This window comes from Scheffersomyces xylosifermentans (assembly GCF_036884685.1).
Source record: "Scheffersomyces xylosifermentans strain CBS 12540 chromosome Unknown RJT20scaffold_5, whole genome shotgun sequence".
NCBI lineage: Eukaryota > Fungi > Ascomycota > Pichiomycetes > Serinales > Debaryomycetaceae > Scheffersomyces > Scheffersomyces xylosifermentans.
Window position 1 is genome coordinate 1,157,246 of NW_027042943.1, and position 20,368 is coordinate 1,177,613.

At 39.4% G+C, this 20,368-nt stretch overlaps 8 protein-coding genes across 8 annotated transcripts; 5 read left to right on the forward strand and 3 right to left on the reverse strand. All coding sequences in view use genetic code 12, as the record gives it.

Moving 5' to 3' along the window:
• Positions 1–1,040: 1,040 nt before the first annotated feature.
• SGA1 (glucan 1,4-alpha-glucosidase) lies at positions 1,041–3,238 on the forward strand. Its single transcript, XM_064917415.1, has one exon. The coding sequence runs from the start codon at positions 1,468–1,470 to the stop codon at positions 3,154–3,156; it is 1,689 nt and encodes a 562-aa protein (XP_064773819.1). The 5' UTR covers positions 1,041–1,467; the 3' UTR covers positions 3,157–3,238.
• On the reverse strand, positions 3,049–6,120 carry RJT20DRAFT_49594 (putative ATPase). The gene has a single exon (XM_064920394.1). The coding sequence runs from the start codon at positions 5,818–5,820 to the stop codon at positions 3,307–3,309; it is 2,514 nt and encodes an 837-aa protein (XP_064773820.1). The 5' UTR covers positions 5,821–6,120; the 3' UTR covers positions 3,049–3,306.
• A 472-nt stretch (positions 6,121–6,592) lies between these two features.
• NCE103 (carbonate dehydratase) lies at positions 6,593–8,188 on the forward strand. The gene has a single exon (XM_064917416.1). The coding sequence runs from the start codon at positions 7,021–7,023 to the stop codon at positions 7,822–7,824; it is 804 nt and encodes a 267-aa protein (XP_064773821.1). The 5' UTR covers positions 6,593–7,020; the 3' UTR covers positions 7,825–8,188.
• Positions 8,173–9,192, reverse strand: RJT20DRAFT_49731 (uncharacterized protein). The gene has a single exon (XM_064920395.1). The coding sequence runs from the start codon at positions 9,033–9,035 to the stop codon at positions 8,364–8,366; it is 672 nt and encodes a 223-aa protein (XP_064773822.1). The 5' UTR covers positions 9,036–9,192; the 3' UTR covers positions 8,173–8,363.
• Positions 9,193–10,926: 1,734 nt separating this feature from the next.
• On the forward strand, positions 10,927–11,649 carry RJT20DRAFT_135731 (uncharacterized protein; the record flags this gene model as incomplete). Its single annotated transcript, XM_064918421.1, has 1 exon — positions 10,927–11,649. One exon carries the CDS (start codon positions 10,927–10,929, stop codon positions 11,647–11,649), a length of 723 nt encoding a protein of 240 aa, XP_064773823.1.
• A 234-nt stretch (positions 11,650–11,883) lies between these two features.
• On the reverse strand, positions 11,884–16,429 carry CSC25 (Ras family guanine nucleotide exchange factor). The gene has a single exon (XM_064920396.1). The coding sequence runs from the start codon at positions 16,091–16,093 to the stop codon at positions 12,041–12,043; it is 4,053 nt and encodes a 1,350-aa protein (XP_064773824.1). The 5' UTR covers positions 16,094–16,429; the 3' UTR covers positions 11,884–12,040.
• A 1,019-nt stretch (positions 16,430–17,448) lies between these two features.
• Positions 17,449–18,607, forward strand: RJT20DRAFT_129071 (type I glyceraldehyde-3-phosphate dehydrogenase). The gene has a single exon (XM_064917417.1). It carries the CDS (start codon positions 17,502–17,504, stop codon positions 18,498–18,500), a length of 999 nt encoding a protein of 332 aa, XP_064773825.1. The 5' UTR covers positions 17,449–17,501; the 3' UTR covers positions 18,501–18,607.
• A 311-nt stretch (positions 18,608–18,918) lies between these two features.
• Positions 18,919–20,338, forward strand: PEP8 (retromer subunit). Its single transcript, XM_064917418.1, has one exon. It carries the CDS (start codon positions 19,042–19,044, stop codon positions 19,942–19,944), a length of 903 nt encoding a protein of 300 aa, XP_064773826.1. The 5' UTR covers positions 18,919–19,041; the 3' UTR covers positions 19,945–20,338.
• Positions 20,339–20,368: the final 30 nt, after the last annotated feature.

The window sequence follows — 20,368 nt, forward strand, 5'->3', positions numbered from 1 at the left end:
AATTATACTACCAGCACTGACATAATATCGTGTATATCAAAGTTTTTTCCATTTCTCCGCACTTCGTCAATCTTGGCTATCTGAGAGAAGGAACCGAGGGGATCAGAGTTTCCACTAAATACAAAATAGTGGATCAAGACCAAACATTTCTAAGTAGGCAGCATCAATGACTCAAAATTAATATGTCGATTTGAACTGTGGGACTGTATACACCCACAAGAGTGTATACACCCCACAAAAACTTTCTCGTTTGGAAAAAGTTGATGACAACAGAGTCGTGTGCCGCTAGCAAAAATTACTAAAGTACAAGCATCAGCTACCCCATAAAAACTCATTTGAACTGTGCCAACCAAGCTTCATAGACTACATAGACTCCCGAGGAGTTACCAGATGAGCCAAATGAAAGTTATTCCAGACTCTGCGGTCTCTGGTGACATCCTGGTCACTCAGAGCAACTCAACCGATAGAGCTAATGTTGAGTAAAGCAAGTCTTCCCATGCAAGCAACATCGGAACTTCCGACGAATAGCCGCTTAAAGGAAATGTACCATAATACTGTTGTTGTTATTGCCGTTGCATTTGATTACTTCTTGTTGCTGGTGAGATGATGGCATAATAGGCCACAAGATGACAACACTAGTTAGTTACCCGTGACTGAAACAGCTAAGAAGCGTGCGTGCGTACGACTGAAATATGGGGTGCAAAAAAAAATTTTGGTCACTTAAAATCATTTCACAACAATCATTCATAGAACCACAGCGACATCGGTGATTCTTGCACCGTATAAGGAAGATCAGCTAGACCGTGTCCTCTCGTTTAAGTCTATGGCACGGTCAGATCTTCCAAAATAGGTAGCTGCATTTTACTAAGAGAAAATTTTTCTCTATTTTACTCGTCCCGCCGAATTTTCTGTTTTCCTTTCATGATGATGATGATGTTTTGATTCACGCATGCCTGACTACTGGCGTGGCTGAATAGTGACAGTATTTAAACTGTTCCATCTTTCCCCGGATTTTGTTATGACCTATACTTTTGGAGAAATCATTTAAATAGAAAAATTTCTGCTTATATTTGTCTTTGTTGTTCATTTTCTTGTATTACATAACCTTTTTTCATATTAGATTCATTTAGAGTTTTAGTATTTGTTCCAGCGGCAATATTTATTCACTGGACACACCCTTACACTTATCTACATTGCTGTAAGCAACCGTCCAACAAAAAAACCGTTATCCAGGTCCACAAAATCAAAAAATATTTGAGATTATATATATATCCTAGTTCAGTCAACTACAGCACCATTATATATATATATATAATAACATTTATGATTCAAGTACTGATCGCAATACAACTACATACCATATAAGAAGAACAGCAGTTGCCTATCATTATACAACTGTTCCAAAACTCAAACTAGAAAAGTCGTGTTACGCCTAAATCATCAGTTTTAACAACCATTCTTGTTGCCATGAAGTTGCATATCCTTCTTCTACTTCAATTTACTGCATTTGTCAGTTCTTTGTACATCCCTGTTGTTAAGTCACTGCACAAGGATGAGATTGCACTTGCATTCAACTCCAATGTCGGAACATTCCCGTCTGACTTATCTTTCTTCCATGGTTTAATACAGCAATTCTTCAGATTAGGCGCAACTGTGAAAGAAGAGGATAACATACGTCTTGCGGACTTCGAAACATGGGTCGTTGAGCAGAAGAAAGTTTCGTTTCAAGGAATCCTTAACAACATTGGAGGAGTTAGCGAGTTCCTTAATGTATCGGAAGTATCAAAGGGCGCTGTAATCGCATCGCCTTCAAAGAACAAGCCCAACTATTTCTACCAATGGGTGAGAGACGCAGCCTTAACCATTAAATCGCTTATTTACCACATCGACGACAATAAATTTGAGAATGTGGATGACATAAAGTCCGTTATCGAAGCCTACATTGAAAACAACTACTATCTCCAGCGTTTAGATAACAATTCAGGTAAGTTTGATGACCAAGACAAAGCGGGATTGGGAGAACCAAAATTCAATGCCAACAATACAGCTTTTACGGACAATTGGGGAAGACCTCAGAGAGATGGTCCTGGTTTGAGAGCTATTACAGTTTTAAGTTATCTTAGTTTGTTGGAAAAGTGGGATAAGAAGGTGTCCAATGAATTCTTGCAATCTCCAGAATTCATTTACAACGAAATCGTCAAACCTGATTTGATTTATATCATCAAAAACTGGTTCAAGGAGGGATTCGATTTATGGGAAGAAGTGAACTCCCACCACTACTACACTTCAATCACACAATTAACTGCCATCAAAGATGGTTTGGCGTTGGCACAAAAGATCGAAAAAGACCCTGATTTCATTAGAAAGTTGAAAGTCACTTTTTCCAATTTAAAGCAGTTCATTGAAGTTGACTCAGGATACAAGAATCCAGCGTTGCCATACATTGTGGAGACACCACTGTTGTTAAGACTGGGCAAACGTACTGGATTAGACGCCGGCTCCTTATTAGGTTCACTTCATTCTCATAACATGGAATTTGGTGATTACAGTGATATCCCATTTGATGTGACTGACGATCACTTGATCAATACTTTAAGTGCTATGGTAGCAGATATGAAGTACAGATACCCACTTAACCACAACAAAATAGGGTTCGAAAAGGGAGTTGGTGTGGCTTTAGGAAGATACCCCGAAGATATTTATGATGGCTATGGTACATCCGAAGGCAACCCTTGGTTCATTTCGACTGCTTCTGCCTCTGAGATTATTTTCAAATTCTTGTATGACTTGAAGAACCGAAAATTGGATATTATAATCAACAACCAGAATAAGGATTTCTTCCAGCAGTTTATTGACTTCGATAAAATACCTTCCACCGACATCGTTACTGTTCCAGCAAATGAATATACTGATGCGATTGTGATCCGCTATGGTTCGCAAACATACAAAACCTTGGCCTTAAACTTAGCCAGTTACTCAGATTCTTTCTTGGAAATTATCAAGGATCATGTCGACAACCATGGTCGCATGTCTGAACAGTTTAATAAGTACCATGGATTCATGCAAGGTGCCAGAGATTTGACGTGGAGTTATAGTGCTGTATGGAATGCATTTAGATGGAGACAGAAGACTTTAGATATTTTAGATCAATTCTAGATTTTATGATACATGCCGTGATGATTATTTATTTACGCAGGTTATGCCTTATATTTCAGTGTTTTCTATAGAGAATTAGAATGTTTCATTTAGACTTTTAAAATTGTAGCTTATATCAATTCTACACACTACTAACCATGCATATCTTTGCTATTTATCCAAATTATTAACAGTTTCAAAGACGGATATGTTCTTAAACTTTTTATCCTCATGGGCGCCATAACATTCCAACCTTCTATCCAATAATTCGCTCATCTCTTCTGCCGTCAAAAGTTCCTCGAACTCCGATGTATTAGAGTCAAAGTCGTAAGAATGGCCGGACTCATTCATCGCATTGCTTTCTTCTTGAAATTCATCAGACTTAAAGACAATCTTAGACAATTCAATCATCTGTTTAACATTTAATTCAGTCGCATTCTTGTCATCTTTTATTATCAGTTCCAATTTGTTGAATTTGAATTCTCCCATTTGGATAACCAAAGTCTCCAAGAACCTTTTAGAGCAGGATTTGCTAATCAACAATTCTTCTATAGAATCCCTAATTAAAAAGCGGTAAATCTTCACAGGCTTTAGTTGACCTATTCTATGGACACGGTCAATTGCCTGCAAATCCATTTGGGGATTCCAATCGTTGTCAAAGAGGATAACAGTGTCTGCAGCTGTTAAATTAATTCCTAGACCTCCAGCACGAGTAGATAAAAGGAACACTTTCGTATCACTATCTTCGTTAAATTGAGTTATTTGTTGATCTCTTACCAGTTGATTTGTGGATCCATCCAATCTGCAAATTTTGGTACCGTTGTAATTGAACCAATCATGTAACAAATCTAGCAACTTCGTGAATTGGGAAAATATAAGAATCTTGTGATGAGCCCTGATTAAAGGTGCGCACAATTGTTGCAAAACATGCATCTTCGCAGAATTCTGTACTAATATTTCAGAAAATTTGCCCTCATGTGCATTATTTTCATCGATAACAAACGGTTCATAGTATATATATGGAGAATTGCAGATGTTACGTAGCTGAATCATTAAATTTTGCAAGGACAAATTGCGAATTTCTCCTCTAATCTTGTGATACAAAGCATTCAAGAGCAATTGCTGCTTTGTCAGCTTTGAAAGCCTTCTAGTGGATATTTTTTCCACTACGGCAAAGTAGTCCTCTGCTTCTGGCGACAGCGACTTCGGAGATTCAACTTCCTCAATTTCAAATTCATCTTCTGATTCTGCCTCTGTATATATATGACGAGCAGCAACTTTCGCTTTTGGAGCCGTATTGTCGAATTTCTCCACTAAAAACTTATCAATCTTTGAATAGTCACTCTTACTTGAAAAAAGGTCATGATGATTATAATGAATAAATTCTTTCAAATTAACCTCCACAAGGCTACTGTATAGTTTATTATCAAGTGCATCATAGTAAAGTTTCTTTTGTAGCTTTGTCAAAGGTATATGGATTAAGTACTCCTTCTTCGGAGGCAAATCTTTGATCACATCTCTCTTTAGTCTTCTTAATAAAAAGGGCTTCAAAATCGTGTGTAAATTCTTAATTAAATTCTCTTGTATATTCAACTTGATTAGTTGCTTTGTCTCCTCATCCTCATCCTGAACCTTGCTATCTGCAAAATTGGTCAATTCGTCAAAATTAAACCACTGCTGGAACAATTCAAGATCGTGAAATATATCTGGCAAAATAAAATTTAATAAAGACCACAATTCGTTTAAATTATTCTGCAATGGTGTACCTGTGAGTAGCAAACGGTTTGAGACATTCAACTTTTTCAAAAACTTGATCAAGATGCATTCACTATTCTTTAATCTGTGACCCTCATCTACAATGAGATAATTCCAGTTGATGGCATTTAACTTGATGAAATCCTTTATAGATATCTCGTACGATGTAATGACAATATTCGTCTTGTGTTTGGCAATAATTTGAGACAAATTTAGCTTATTTCTCTCTATTTTAGAGCCCGTGTATCTGAAGACATTGATCTTGGGTGCAAATCTCTGAATCTCATTATACCAATTTGATAATGTGGAAAGAGGCACTACAATCAAGAACGGACCAGAAATTCCGTTTTCTATAAGAAAACTAAGAAAAGAAATACACTGGAGAGTCTTACCAAGTCCCATTTCATCTGCCAATATTCCATTCAACCCATTTTCGTAGAGAGTAACAAGCCACTGTAAGCCATCCAATTGGTAATCTTTAAGGACACCTCCTGTAACCAACTTTGGCTGCTGAATTTCTGTTGACTTTTGGGACTTGTCTATGGCATCCATGGTTGACTTAGTTGATGCTTTGATTTTGGTAGAGAGCATAGATGTTATGTCATGCTTGCTTTTGGGCTTCACAGCACGCGTAACACGTCTTTTCTTTGTAGGTGTTTCTTCCGGAGTCGGTTGCTGCTGGGGTTTAGCATTCTTCTTATTTAATGTGGCCTGTAGGATGTTGTCAGCTATAATCTGAGAGTAGATTTGAGACTTCTGGATTAAGTTATTCAAGCGCCCTAACTTGTGATCTCTTGAGAGATGGTTGAACTCTTCTTGCTCCAGGTTAACAGTTGCATTCTTCTTTTCCTCCAGTTCAATCAACCTCTTTAATTCCAACTCCTCGTCTGAGCTGTCCGATTCAGTTGGGGTCACTTGAGTAGTGGTCATTTCATATATTGCTTATATTTGACCTGTTAGGTACGACAATATATTAGTACGCGTAGATTACTGATCTAGAAATCCACAAGGCATGTCTTCTGAGTACAATACACACAGGACTTAATCTCACCTATTCATATTCACTACTCAACAGAATGTGAACAGTTTAAAGGAGGGGCGCTATAGACAGGAAACAAGAAACTTCCAAGATACAACGCATTGGCGAAATATACGGAAGTGAAATCGTATATCGAAATCAGGTACACACAAGCGCAGTTGTTTATTAAATTGCTCAATAGGAAGGTGGGGCAATATGTCTTCATAACCTAACTATGCGAAAGCTTCACCTTTAACCTCGACATCACGCGCCAGTAAGTGACGAATTACCCAATTGGGATCAGTTTTGATTGGAACCGTTATGATGCAAATCCATCTTGCATTCCGCTCCACAGGTTCCAGCTACTCCGAACGATGAGCCAATACCGGCGAAAAAAATGCCTGTGCGTAAAATAGTTAATAGTGCTATTACTTGACCGCACGAGGGTGACGTCAACATTTTACACATTTGGATTGTTTGAAAAGCTTTTCCACCGCCTATTTTTTGGCAAAAGGTAAAAGTTTTTTTTGTTGGTCTGCAGTTTAGTGGTGATATCACAGATAACCCGCAATATTCTCTTTTATTGCAGCTTATCAATGATGTAATGTATTAAACTGCAAATATTACAACATTAAATTACTCCTAATCAATAATATTACCTTCTTGATTGACATCTCTTCCAATACTTTCTTTAGATACGAATTATGTTGTAATTCTTGTAGAAAATTTGATTGGCATCTATTAGGCAGTTTTTTTTTTTTGATGTGGCTCTGAGTCTTTCATATAAAGTGTCGATTATATCTAACATCATTTGTCTGTTTTTTGTATATGATTGCAATCATCCTTGAAGTTGTCTATCTGTTACCCGTTTGATTTCACTGTTTCATATCTCCTGATTAAGAATTCGCCTTCTCAATTATCAGCCTCTATAGAAATTCAACTTCGTCTGTTGCCCCCTATCTCCATCTAATATCAACGTGTTGTGCTTAAAATTCATTCCATCGCCCATTTTGTCTTTCAGAAGAACACCTAATTTATTCTTAAGTGGTATAAATACACCAAAAACTACTACAAGAATCGCCAGCCGTAGAATTACAACTTCAGTCAACACAATGGGTAGAGCTAACATATTACACTATCAGTTAGAACATGATCACGAAACTGATTTGTCTACTACCCCTCCTGAATCGATAATCAAAGGTGCTCCACCAGTTAAGAAACAAAACGTACATAACAACTTTCCTTTTACGTTGTCAAAGGAATCAACTAAAGCGGATTATTTTGAGAATAATCAGTTTTATGTGGACTCAACTAAGCACAATCATGCTAACCAGGTGTTTGACTTAAACGCTAAGGGACAATCCCCGCATACATTATGGATTGGCTGTTCAGACTCCCGTGCTGGTGAGCAATGCTTAGCAACGTTGCCTGGTGAGATATTTGTCCATAGAAATATTGCTAATGTGGTGAACGCTAGTGACATCAGCTCTCAAGGTGTTATTCAATTTGCTATTGATGTCTTGAAGGTGAAGAAAATAGTTGTTTGTGGTCATACTGATTGCGGTGGAATTTGGGCTTCTTTATCGTCCAAGAAGATTGGTGGAGTTTTAGATTTATGGTTAAACCCCGTGAGACAGATCAGAGCTTCCAATTTAGCACTTTTGGCTGAATACAACCACGATCCAAAATCCAAGGCTAAAAAATTGGCAGAGCTTAATGTCATCAATTCAGTCACTGCATTAAAAAGACACCCCAGTGCCTCGATGGCACTTAAAAATGGAGAAATTGAAGTATGGGGTATGATGTACGATGTTGCTACAGGATACTTGTCAGAAGTTGAGATTCCGCAAGATGAATTTGAAGACTTGTTCCATATCCATGATGAAAAATTGGAGGACGATTTCAACCCACATTAAAGATACAACGATTTCAGGGTTAATATGTAAAGGTTATATATTATTCGATTCCTTATGAGCTTGCATGTTGGGAGGCACAAAACAGAGGTTACGGTTATTTAGATTTTTGTCCGATAGAGTTGTTCGTTGTTGCGTTTTCATTTTTCACTTTTTACTAATAGATATTCTGGGCAATTAAGTTTACAGAGGTGTAAACGTGTGCTCCACAAATTTTGCAATCGAGGTACATGTAGATATTTTTACAGCAACAGAAAAGATCAAACAGTGATAATTTAACTGCGGAGAAAGTGAATACTACATAGACTTACACTACAAGGAGAAGCGAATTTTGAAATGAGTCTCCAGTACGAAAAGCGTATAGCATTGTATGCTTTGCATTTTGTATTAGTAATTTTAATGAATAATGAAGAATTATGAATATTTATGGAATGAACCGAACCCAAAGGAAAGCAAACAAGTAAGCAAAGAAATAGCAGATTATATAAAACTTTTCTCTTGATTTCTCCTGATGCCGTTTCGGCGAAAACTCTCGGACTTCACTATGTTGTTTCCCACTTCAAGTTGAATCTGCCTTCAGGAATCTTATACTCTTCAATGGCTTGCAAAACCTCTTCAACCGAAGTAGCAACTCTGATAATGTCTCCGTTATTGACACTGACAAATTCATTGCTGATTGAATCGGAAATGAATTTCAAGAAGTTGTCGTAGAAGCCGTCAATGTTGAATACAACAATTGGCTTGTTGTGAATGTTTAACTGGTGCCAGGTAACAACCTCCATCAACTCCTCCAATGTACCATATCCACCAGGCAAGGCAATGAAAGCATCAGCCTCTTCGCCCATCAATCTCTTTCTGGTATGCATGTCCTTGACTAATGTGGTCTTTCCGTATTCTTTGGAGTCTGGAATAGGCGTAGAACCGTCATGGTTGTCGATCGATTCCTTTAACTTGGCATTCAAAGTTTCTGTGTCCGATCTCTCTCTCATGATTAATGCTTCTGGAATAATCCCGTGGACGTATCCACCGGTGGTGGCACATGCCCTGGCAACAGCACCCATGATACCGGTAGATCCTCCTCCATAGACTAAACCCCAGTTTCTATTGGCAAGAGCCTTACCCAACTCCGAAGCCAGTTCGGCGTAAATGGCCTTCTTACCGAAAGAAGAGCCACAGAAGACACACACAGTCTTTTCTGGATCAGCAGAAGTCATTATGAAAATGTATGAAAATGATTCTGTTTTGTTGCAGTGGTTAGGGTGGTATACTGATTTGGTATCAGTATGGTCAACAGAACGAAAGGTAAGGTTTCAGAACAAGTAATAATATGTGTAGTCTGTTAAAGTTTAAGCATATAGTATTCCTTAAATGCTGTATGGAATATTTCTCTATACCGCTTGGAATAAGAGGATATCTTATTGTATTTATACCAGACTAGAGTCTTCCTGATTATGGATTGTCCTTCAGATTACATCAACGTCTTAATGGAAGACCACCTGCATACCCACCCCTCAGTGAAAGTCACAATTAATGACACATTAGTTTAAAATATACCCGCGGTGATTCCGTGGATGAGTGCACCGCGGGATCGGTGGAGTGGACGCTAAGAGTTGAAATCACTATCGATGCTGCACAGCTACCTATCAAGTACGCTGATTGCGAAACATCTCTGATTGCGAAACATGTGAAAGTTGGATTATTGAGAGAGTAGGCGGGAAGAGCAAGGAAGGAAGGACTCTTGTGGATTGCTGCGACACAGTTGCAGACTCTGCTTATATATATGGCTATTGGGCGCATTGTTCAAGAATTCCATTTATTGGCAAAACTCTTAGAAATTGAGCATTGTTCCATCACTTTTTTCAAATAGCTCTTGTCGCGTGAAGATGACAATGGATCGATCGTTACTCTAAGCTAGCAATTGCGTTGTAATAGCAGCTACATGGCCTGTAGTAGAAGATGGAAATTGTGGAGAAAGCAATAAACGATTATTAATGGGTATATTCGAATAACAGTCCAGATATAACTTGCAAATTATCAATGCTGTCAGTTTACACCATATATCCTTTGACAACGACTCTTCACAAATTGGTCAAGTTAAATTTTATTGGTCAAGTTAAATTTGATCTGATAGGTACCATATTTTACTACGAGAATTGTCATATTTTGCACAAGTAACCATATAACGTGACTTGAAAGGACTAGACAGGGCTCATTTCCTGTACCAACTCTCACAATGTACCACATTTTCCTGTTTTCTCTGCATGTAACAATACACGATAGCTGCAAATGATGCACGATTTAACGCGTCCCTTAGTTGCCATTGTTTCCGGCCATAACAAACTCTCATCAGATAAAAAATGAGTGCAAAGAAGCGGGGCTAACAATGATATCAACAACAGGGTCTACCATGTCAGAAGAAGAAGAAGTTTCAACAGGGATCAAAGTCCTTCTTAGCCACCGAAGAATTTGCACCTGTGGGTCGCGTTCACTCCCAATGTTGTTAGTAAATTTTCGTCTATTTGCCTGGATGTGGGAGAATTGACGATCTGAGCCCTTGCAGAAATCCAGAACAATTACCCCCAAACTGCCAATTCACCCCATTTCATTTCCAAGCATGCCTCTACCTCGATTAACCGACGAACACACAAGCATAAAAACCATTTTCTTCAGAAAACGCTCGCTCCGGCCGCCTTAGGCTCGACTCATTAATTGTACGTGTCTCTCTGGAGTGACTGCTGGCCCCCTTCAATATGCGTCCCTATACCTTCGCAGGAATGGTTTACTCTCTGCAATACGGAGACGCGGTTATGCCCTACATCTTCTCTCGTAAAGGAGCTGAGCGTACTGCGGGAACACTCGCATGGTCGTCTACTTATTTAACCACATTTCTATCTCGGTTTGATCTTTTTTTAATTCTGTCAGTCGGCAAAAAGCTTTGTCGTCTCCAAAGTCTATTGCTCTGTTTTCTTTTCAACTTCGAAACCAGAAAAGATATGATCCATTCATCATTTGAACGTCTTTAACACATAGAAACCTTTTCATTCATTGCAGACTTCTCTCTACACGAAAATTTCAAACTCATAGCCTAGACCATAGCATTCCACCATGGGAAAAATCGATATCAACAACTTGTTCAGCCAACTAGACCGACTCGAGTTCTCTCCATCAATAACACAGGACGCCGCCCATCACAACCTTCATCTACCAGCCGTAAACCGGGATCCCATTGCGGACGACGAAATACTGTTTGAGCAGTACGAGGAGGACTACTATAACAGTTACCTCGAAGAAGAAGGTGACGAACGCCAGATACTGGCGACCCCATCTCCAAATAGTAGACCATATCAAGAAATGCTAGGACCGCACCCAACCGATATCTATAGATGGTCAAGCATTAACAGTAATAAATCCAGGCAATCAACAACTACTACAAATTCGCTCAGCTCAATAGAAACAACAGGCTTTACGATGACCAGAGCTTCCTCCAGCTCGTCTGCTGCCACAATGACTTCTTCGATGACTTCGTCAGATTCAACGACTATGCAATTGAGTGCAAAGTCAAGTAGTGGAAAAGTCCCTATACGACAGAAGCTGATCCACAAGATGAATCATCGCCAGTTGTCGGAAAAGAAAGACAATCTTATGAATATACTAGACTGCTTGAGTGATATGGCGATCCAAGAAAATGAACAGCTAAATGATTTCTTGGAAGAATTTATACAAGATGTCGAGAAATCGGTACCGTGTAACACATATACTGTAAAGAATTTTAAGTTGGCATTCAATTCAGATAAGAGGTTACAATCGAAACACAGAGGCAATAAATAGATGAAAGATATGGCCCAATGAGTTCTACAAGAGCTAAATTTCAGACTTGACTCGTAGAGTGATCTTTAATGCACCAAAATGGTCCTTCGCAACTACAGCATTGTGACAGGTCAATTCTAATATTCAGAGCACTCGAAGATGTTTGATGTTAGTGTAACAATCTAACAATGATACCACGAAAGCGTTTATTTTATTTACTATTACTATTAATAAAATTTTTATTACTATTACTATTATTATTATTATTATTATTAATATTATTATTATTATTATTATTATTATTATTAGTACATGTTGTTATATATGTTACTATTTTAGTCCTGTCCTTCTATTCTTATTATAGTCCATTGACGAGCATTTAATGGCATGCACCTAGACACCATCAATTCAACTATTTGAACGCAAAACTGCTTAACGTTGAAGACACTTTGGAGCTTCTTAATGGAAAGTCTCGTCCTGAAACTGTACTAGTTGATTGATGAGATTGCGACAGCGTCAGCTGCGTATTAGCCTCTCTTGGTTCCAAATTCAATGATAGTTGATATTGCTCCTCAATAGTTGGACATTTATCGAACCACGAGCTTAAGTATTTCTGAATTTCAGCCACTTCCTGAAAATTATATCCTGTCGTCTTGAATCTATCAATACCAGTCACAATTTCGCAGGTCTTAGCTCTCTTAGCAAAATTAACCATGCGGGTTCTGTTCATCAAATAATCGGGGTTTCCGTGGAAAACAAAAGTCAAATCACTCAAGAATACACCAAAAAATGGCACGCAAGGTTCCGAACCAATAAACTTCAAAACGTCTCTATACTCGTTGAAATTACGAGAAGAATTCATTAACTTATTCATATTCTGAAGATGCGACAATGTATCTGGGCTAACATACTTCCATGTCTTCTTCAAGCGGTGAATTGGAGATGAGTATAATGCCGAAATAATTGCAGTCATCGATGAGAAGTTGTTATACTGACGACACTTTTCAGCCACTTGAACGAAATAGCGAATTATTTGAACTCTCTTTTTTACTTCTGGTTTTCTTAAGATCATGTATGCAACGTAGTTGGTCAATTGGTTTGACGCTTTGATAAATGTTGTAATATTGTCAAAATTTTCATTCAAACCCGACTTTTTGCCCCAAACTTTGGCTAAACAAGTGAATTTAGTAATCTTGGCGTACAATTTAAATTCACGAAGAGTCAACTGTCTGGCTAACTCGATATAATCGATATCGAGCAATTTAAGTTTCTTTAATGATGAGCCTTTTGTTAATGATGCTGGTGGCTTGACATTAGGAATGACTGGTTGTCTCTCCACAAAAATTACTTCGCCATTCAATATGCGGGCCAAGTAAGAGGTCAACAATTTGCCAATGGAGTATGATTGTACTGCAGCCGTCAGAGAGAAGGCCATCCAACGTTTCAATATCGTTTCATTGTAATATGACCGGGACCAATGCTTTTCCACGAGCAATTTCATTATATTCATAACACGAAGGCGGATAGGATTTTGCTTCTTAGTAATCCATGTATTATACTCTTCATAACTCAAACCTTCCGGAGCTTCTATATTGAATCTGTTGATCAAAAGTCCCACAAACTCACCTAATGACATAATAGAAGCAAACGTGAGCAAAAAGGCTGCATTGAAATTAGTATCGAAAAGGTCATGATGCGTCAAATGCGCCACAAGAGCTTCTTTGGTTCCTCCCTTAATATTGCCCTTCAAATCTAATAATAAATCATATTCTTCATCACCCTCTAAATACCAAGGAACATCACTAGCCTTTTTGTGACCTCCGCTATAGTAGGAATGATCATCGGATTTTTCGGAAAGTAATGTATTGTTTCTTTCGATCACTAATAATTGGACATTGAAATCATCGTGCATTACTCTCGTTGCATAGTTTAGAATCGTTTCACGCTCATCAATCAATTGTTGGATAGTAGAAAGAATCACATCGTAAAATTTGATTCCTTCGCTCAAATAACCGGACATAAGAGTATCAGGATTCAAGGAAATAGAGTCTCCTTTTTTTATGTCAACTTGCTCCGAAAGTATGTTTATCAAGAGCATAGCCGCCTTTTCTGTAGGTAATTTTAACACGTCACGATTGTAAAATAGTGGATCTTCATCCTTCAAGCCTTTAAAAACTTCCGGATCATCCAAAGTCAATGATTGAGTAGACATAATTACCTTAAGAATCAAGTTGTGAAATTCTTGCTTTAATTGAAAGAAGTCTAAGACAACAGGGTAATCAAATGTAAGATTAGAAGCAGACGTGGTTCGAGTCTCATCATTACTTGGATCTTTAGTCTTGTCATGAAGCTGATCTCTAACCTTGTCTGCATCTTCTTCTTGTCCAGAAGTATTTCTCTTCATTAAGCAAAACACTGTAAAGTCAAACGACTCCATTAAATCAACCATAGAACTAGCATGATATAGAAGTTTGTAGATTAACCGCAATACCTGAGTGTTCCTCTCATTTTTCAAAACATCATTGTAATATAGATGCTGGACTTGTGGTTTGAGATATTCAAGTGTTTCCTTACTGAGCTTCACAATTTCTTCCACATACTGATAAATTGAGTCGTATGCCTGGTGGTCAATTATTACCTTCGAGTGGTACCTGTTCTTCAAATCGTCTCCACTAACGTTGAGAACTGGATTATTGGTAGTGAAAAACGGATTACACCAATTACCCCCATTAAACTCATCTACAATGAATCTAGGGTATGTCTGAGGGAGGATATCATATCTCTCTTCTCCTTCATCCTCCGACGCATCCAGTGAATCGTAGTCTGAACGGCGAACAATTTTGTCTTTCGAAAGTTTCATAAAAATTTTAACGAGGGAATTGATATTGCTACGAAGAACATCAATGTCATACTCCAATTGGCCAAGGTAACTGTCATGATGAATCAAGGTCAGAGGGGATGTGGTTCCAACAGCAGGGCTGGTCTTTGAAACATTAGTTAAGCTGGAGTCGATAGTGGTCCCATCCTCAGAGTTTTGTCGGATAGTCGACAAAGATGACTGCGGAGATACAGCACTACCAGCCTTGCTTGTCGACTTGTTTAATTTGAAGATGTCAAAACTAAAAAGTTGGCCCTCAGATGTTGCCTGTGAGTGATGCATAACACTTAAGTGCAAAATGCCGTTAATATACAATTGGGCGAATGAACTTGCAATTCGCTTCAACTTCCGCTTAATCGACGTCTCATATTTGGTATTCATAAAATCTTCCTGATTTAAACGAGAAGCAGCAAATACGATAGACATGATCTTATTTAAACGCGAGAAATGCGTACTAAATAACTGTTTGTTATGATCCTTAAGTGATTTCAGTGATAAGTCCAAAAAGTAGTTGAATTGAGTTCTAAGTTCACTCCAACAAGTCAAATCCGAAGGATGCTTGTAGAAAAGATTGTCCATAGAGAAGAATGGTCTATTGAAGTGATGGTACGAAGATGCTCCAGAGCTCTGCGTTACCGATGAAGCGTTAGAATCTCTTTTCAATGGATCAAAAGTAGTTGACGAATTTGCCCTAGAACCCAAAACACTCTCTCCCGTACTACTATGTATCCCATCCACTTGGAGAACAGAGTTATCTGACAACGTCTCTTTCGATGGCATTTCAATACTGAGTGGAAAGTCAGATGCGTCGAAGTCTATCAATGGCATCAGTTTAGTATAAATGTTTAGCATCTCGCAATAGAACACGAAGTCACCATTGGTAGCACACTTCGGAATCCAAGTAACAATCTTGTTGTGCTTTTCTCTGTACTCCTGGGCTAATGCTTCAGCCTCTTCCTCATTAGTGAAAATTATACTGTTATCATTAAAGTCAGCCAGGGTCAACGTATGTGAAATTGAAGGTTGTTGCAGCTGTTGATGCAGGGTTATGACCAGGTCTGTCAGCTGGTACTTCGGCATAGGATTAGCCAAGTGAGCAGCCTTAGAGTCCGATGGGATGCTGGTCTCTGAACTAGCGAAAGAAACCACCGAATTCTTTCTAGTACTGTTTGCAGGAGAGTTCTTCTCTGAGTCATTTAAATTCTTTTGTAAAAGATTGGTAAATGATGGAATAAGCACATTAGCCGCCGTATTCGATGCTGTAATGGAGTCAATCTCTTTATTACTTTTGAGCTTGTTCAAAACTGGTTGAACATAATTTACAGACCGTACATAGTGATGAGGGAACCAGCCTCTCTGAAGTTCACCTGTTTGGCCCACGAGTATACCATCCCACCATCCGGTTTCCGACTTGGATAGGACATAGACAGTATCTCCCAAGTTAAGCGGAAGATGTGTCGGTTGAGTTCCTGGAAAATCATAGAGAGCTATGACCGTGTCCAAGTGTTTCAAGGGATGGTCTGCTGTTGTTTTGGTGTCATGCGGCGCAATGACGTCTGGAGCAATTTCGTCCATGTAATGGGACATTTTCTGTTGCAAATGTAATGTTTGATGAAGGTGAAATTGGTGAGAATTGAACTTGTGTTGGGTGCACCAATGTGGTGGATGTAGACGGCCGAAAGCACCACTGTGGACTCTGTCTGTTAACAGTTGTTGAGATTATATGTCTCTGAATTAGCCAAGAAGAAAGTACACCCTTTTCCAATTCTTGGTTGAAAAATGTACCAAGGAGCTCAAACACAAGTCCCTCTGTGTTTCTTTAATGTTTGGGTACGTTTACGGCACGTCTTTGATAATACAATGTGGTGACTGTTACAAGCCTTACAACTTGTTAGATAGATCCTTTTCCGTTCACTAGTGGTTGAGTCACCTGCACAGTAACTGGGTTTTCCCGACAGGCGCCATTTGAGGTTTGGGGTTGAGTTTGTTTGGTGCACGACCTCCAGCCTCAGGTTCGGAAGACAGTGATGGAGAAGCGAGACTGGGTAGGTCAGGAGATGGAGTGGAATTTCTCACCCGTGGATCAGTATACAAACGAAGTAGCAAAGCAGTGAAGCAAATGTGAAACAATTGTACCAATTCTCAGAATCGGTGTCACAGAACACCGATCCCAACCACAGACGGCTGCAGAGCCTGTGACGGTATCCATCCATCTGGCCGTTTAGTAGTGATGGCTGTTGAACCCAGCACAACAAGTGATGTCCTGTACAATTCACCACAGAGGATCTGGTCCTGTGCACTCTCCTGATGCACCAGAATATCCGGCAATAGCCCATTTTCTTTTTGCAATTGGTTGGGCAGCTGTGTTCGAAAAAGACTCGGTTCCAGAAGGAATTGAGAGCAAAAAAATAACCTCCATGGTGGTAGATGAGTGCATAGCTCAACCCCGCTTAAGATCTGCCACCACCAAAACTTTGCGATGCGATGGCACTCAATTGCCCTTCGGACTCAGGCTCTCCCTAGAGTATGCGCGGATTCAACCCCTCCGAAGTGACCGACCAACACACCAACTAAAACCTATGCATTACCGGCTCTACCTGGTGACACCAGCAGGGTAGGCGCTTTGCGTCGGAGCTAGCCTCTAAAACCTATGCACCGACTAGAGCTCCTCTAGAAGCTTCCTAGGCCGACTTCTACTCCGAGGCGTCGGAGGAACATACGTCACGTGCGGGCATCAAACCACTCCCTATCTGGTGATAGGGGTTGCTGTGCAGAATGGGTTGCGGTAGAAAGTGGTTGGTGGTATGATTGCGAAATTGCAACTAGACAGGGGGGGAATGTGGATCAATAACCACGAGGTCGTGTGGGAAAATTCACACTTTTCAGAGATATATAAATTGCAAGTCATCGCCTACAAGTTTGTCGATGCAATAGTTTTGAATTTTTCTTTCCTCAGTACTACAATCAACAGATTTTATAATACAAAACAGCAAAAATGGTTACTATTGGAATTAATGGTTTCGGCCGTATCGGACGTTTGGTCTTGAGAATTGCCTTGGAGAGAAAGGACATCGATGTTGTCGCTGTCAATGACCCATTCATCGCTGCCGACTACGCCGCCTACATGTTCAAGTACGACTCTACCCACGGTCAATACAAGGGTACAGTTGAATCGGACGCCGACAACTTGATCATTGACGGTAAGAAGATCAAGGTTTTCCAACAAAAGGACCCAAGCGACATCCCATGGGGTAAGCTCAATGTTGACTTTGTAATTGAATCCACTGGTATCTTCACCAAGTTGGCTGGTGCTCAAAAGCACATTGACGCTGGTGCCAAGAAGGTCCTTATCACCGCTCCATCTGCTGATGCCCCAATGTTCGTTGTTGGTGTCAACGAAGAGAAATTGACCGGTGATGTCAAGATCATCTCCAATGCTTCTTGTACCACCAACTGTTTGGCTCCATTAGCTAAGGTCATCAACGACAACTTCGGTATTGAGGAAGGTTTAATGACAACTGTTCACTCCATTACCGCCACTCAAAAGACTGTCGACGGTCCATCCCACAAGGACTGGAGAGGAGGTAGAACTGCTTCTGGAAACATCATTCCATCTTCCACTGGTGCAGCCAAGGCTGTCGGTAAGGTTATTCCAGAGTTGAACGGTAAGTTGACTGGTTTGTCTTTGAGAGTTCCAACCACCGATGTTTCCGTTGTTGACTTGACCGTCAGATTGGCCAAGCCAACCACCTACGAAGAGATTGCCAAGGTTGTCAAGAAGGAATCTGAAGGTAAGTTGAAGGGTGTTTTGGCTTACACTGAAGACTCTGTTGTCTCTAGTGATTTCCTCACTTCCCCATACTCATCCATCTTTGACTCCAAGGCCGGTATCTTGTTGTCTCCAACTTTCGTCAAGTTGATTGCTTGGTACGACAATGAGTACGGTTACTCCACCAGAGTTGTTGACTTGTTGGAGTATGCTGCCAAGTTGTAAGCGTGAACAACAAAACGTAAGGATATCAATTGACTGCAGCAGAGCTCAGCTTTGCACCCAGTTATATGTCGTCTTCAAATAGTAAATAAACGTTGATTATATTGAAAGTTTGTTTTTAAAAAAATAGTAACTTTATAGATAATGTAGATATTCCAAGAATAATATAGATCGTAATTACATCGCTACGACAGCCATGATTTACAATCTCTTCCTAGATAAGGACATCTGTTCAAAACAGTCTTCATAGTATGATGCAATAGGAAGAGGGTAGCTTCCATATTCTTTTTTTTTGCAGTCAAATGAACCCGTGCCGCAACAATTCCTCAAATCCTGCACTTGTAGACAATCTGATAGTTGGCTAAAAAACAGAACAGCCGACCACACCATTAAATAAGCAGTTACTCTTCATTCATCATTCACATTCTTCATCATTGTCACTGTGAATCAATTGTTGAATCGTATACCGTGTAACAAGTATAATCCAGCATATTTATTGTTGAAATTTTTGTACTGTAAGGCGACGGAATCAGCACATTACACCATGTCCATATTCTTCAAAGCTCCTCTTGATATAGAGATAAGACTAGACAATGAAGACTCACGCAAGCATGTGGACGTCAAGACCCCCCACGGACGCATGGAGAAATTGCCCATATACAAGGACGGTGAATCAGTCAAAGGAACAGTAACAATTAGAACCAAGGAAGGAAGAAAGATAGAGCATTTGGGAGTAAAAGTCCAATTGCTAGGATCCATAGAAACGAATTTGGATGGCATAATATCATCGGACTTCCTCTCGTTAGCGACAGAATTGGCAGCACCAGCACAGCTCACTCATCCAGAAACATATCCTTTTGAATTCAAGAATGTCGAAAAGCAATACGAGAGTTACAGAGGAAAGAACGCCAGATTGAGATACTACTTGAAGGTAGTACTTTCCAGAAAATCCTCGTCAGAGATTACCAGAGAGAAGGAATTGTGGGTATACCAGTACATGAATGTTCCCATCGCCACAACAAATAAAGACGGACCAACTGTTAAGATGGATGTTGGTATTGAGGATTGTTTGCACATCGAGTTCGAGTACCTGAAATCGCGATTTTCACTCAAAGATGTAATTGTAGGCCGTATCTACTTCCTACTTGTTAGATTGAAGATCAAGCACATGGAATTGTCGCTTATACGGAGAGAAACAGTAGGAGCGCCGCCCAACCAGATAACGGATAGTGAAACAGTAGTTCGATTTGAGATCATGGATGGAGCACCTGTGAAAGGTGAAACTATTCCTATTCGGTTATTTTTGGGCGGTTTTGATTTAACACCGACCTACAGAGATGTCAACAAGAAGTTTTCTACAAGAACGTATTTATCGCTAGTTTTGATTGATGAAGATGCCAGAAGATACTTTAAGCAGAGTGAGATCATTCTTTATCGCGAGTCCTAAACATCAGACTGGTCATGGCAACAGAAGGCAGAAGACAGAATCATCATGACATAAAACCAACCAAAAAGAACCAATTACAATGACGAAAATGCGACCCACCCCAGTTACTTCACGTATAGATATATAGATTGGAATATACTATTCTACACGGTTGAGATGAGTAGTATATCTACAGTGGGCTTTTGAGTTAGTCGTATCTCAAAAAGGTTGAATTTTGGCCCATATTTCTCTTTAATCTCTAACATCGTCATCTAATATTAATATTCTGACCTAAGCACCATGATATCGTACTAAGAGCCCATGACACTTTAAATATCGAGTAGTTTGGTATAACAGAAATAATTTAACTTCATCGACTGTCTCACCCCCATATTTTAATATGACAACTACCTAATATCTATCTATGTGATATCCATCTAATTTG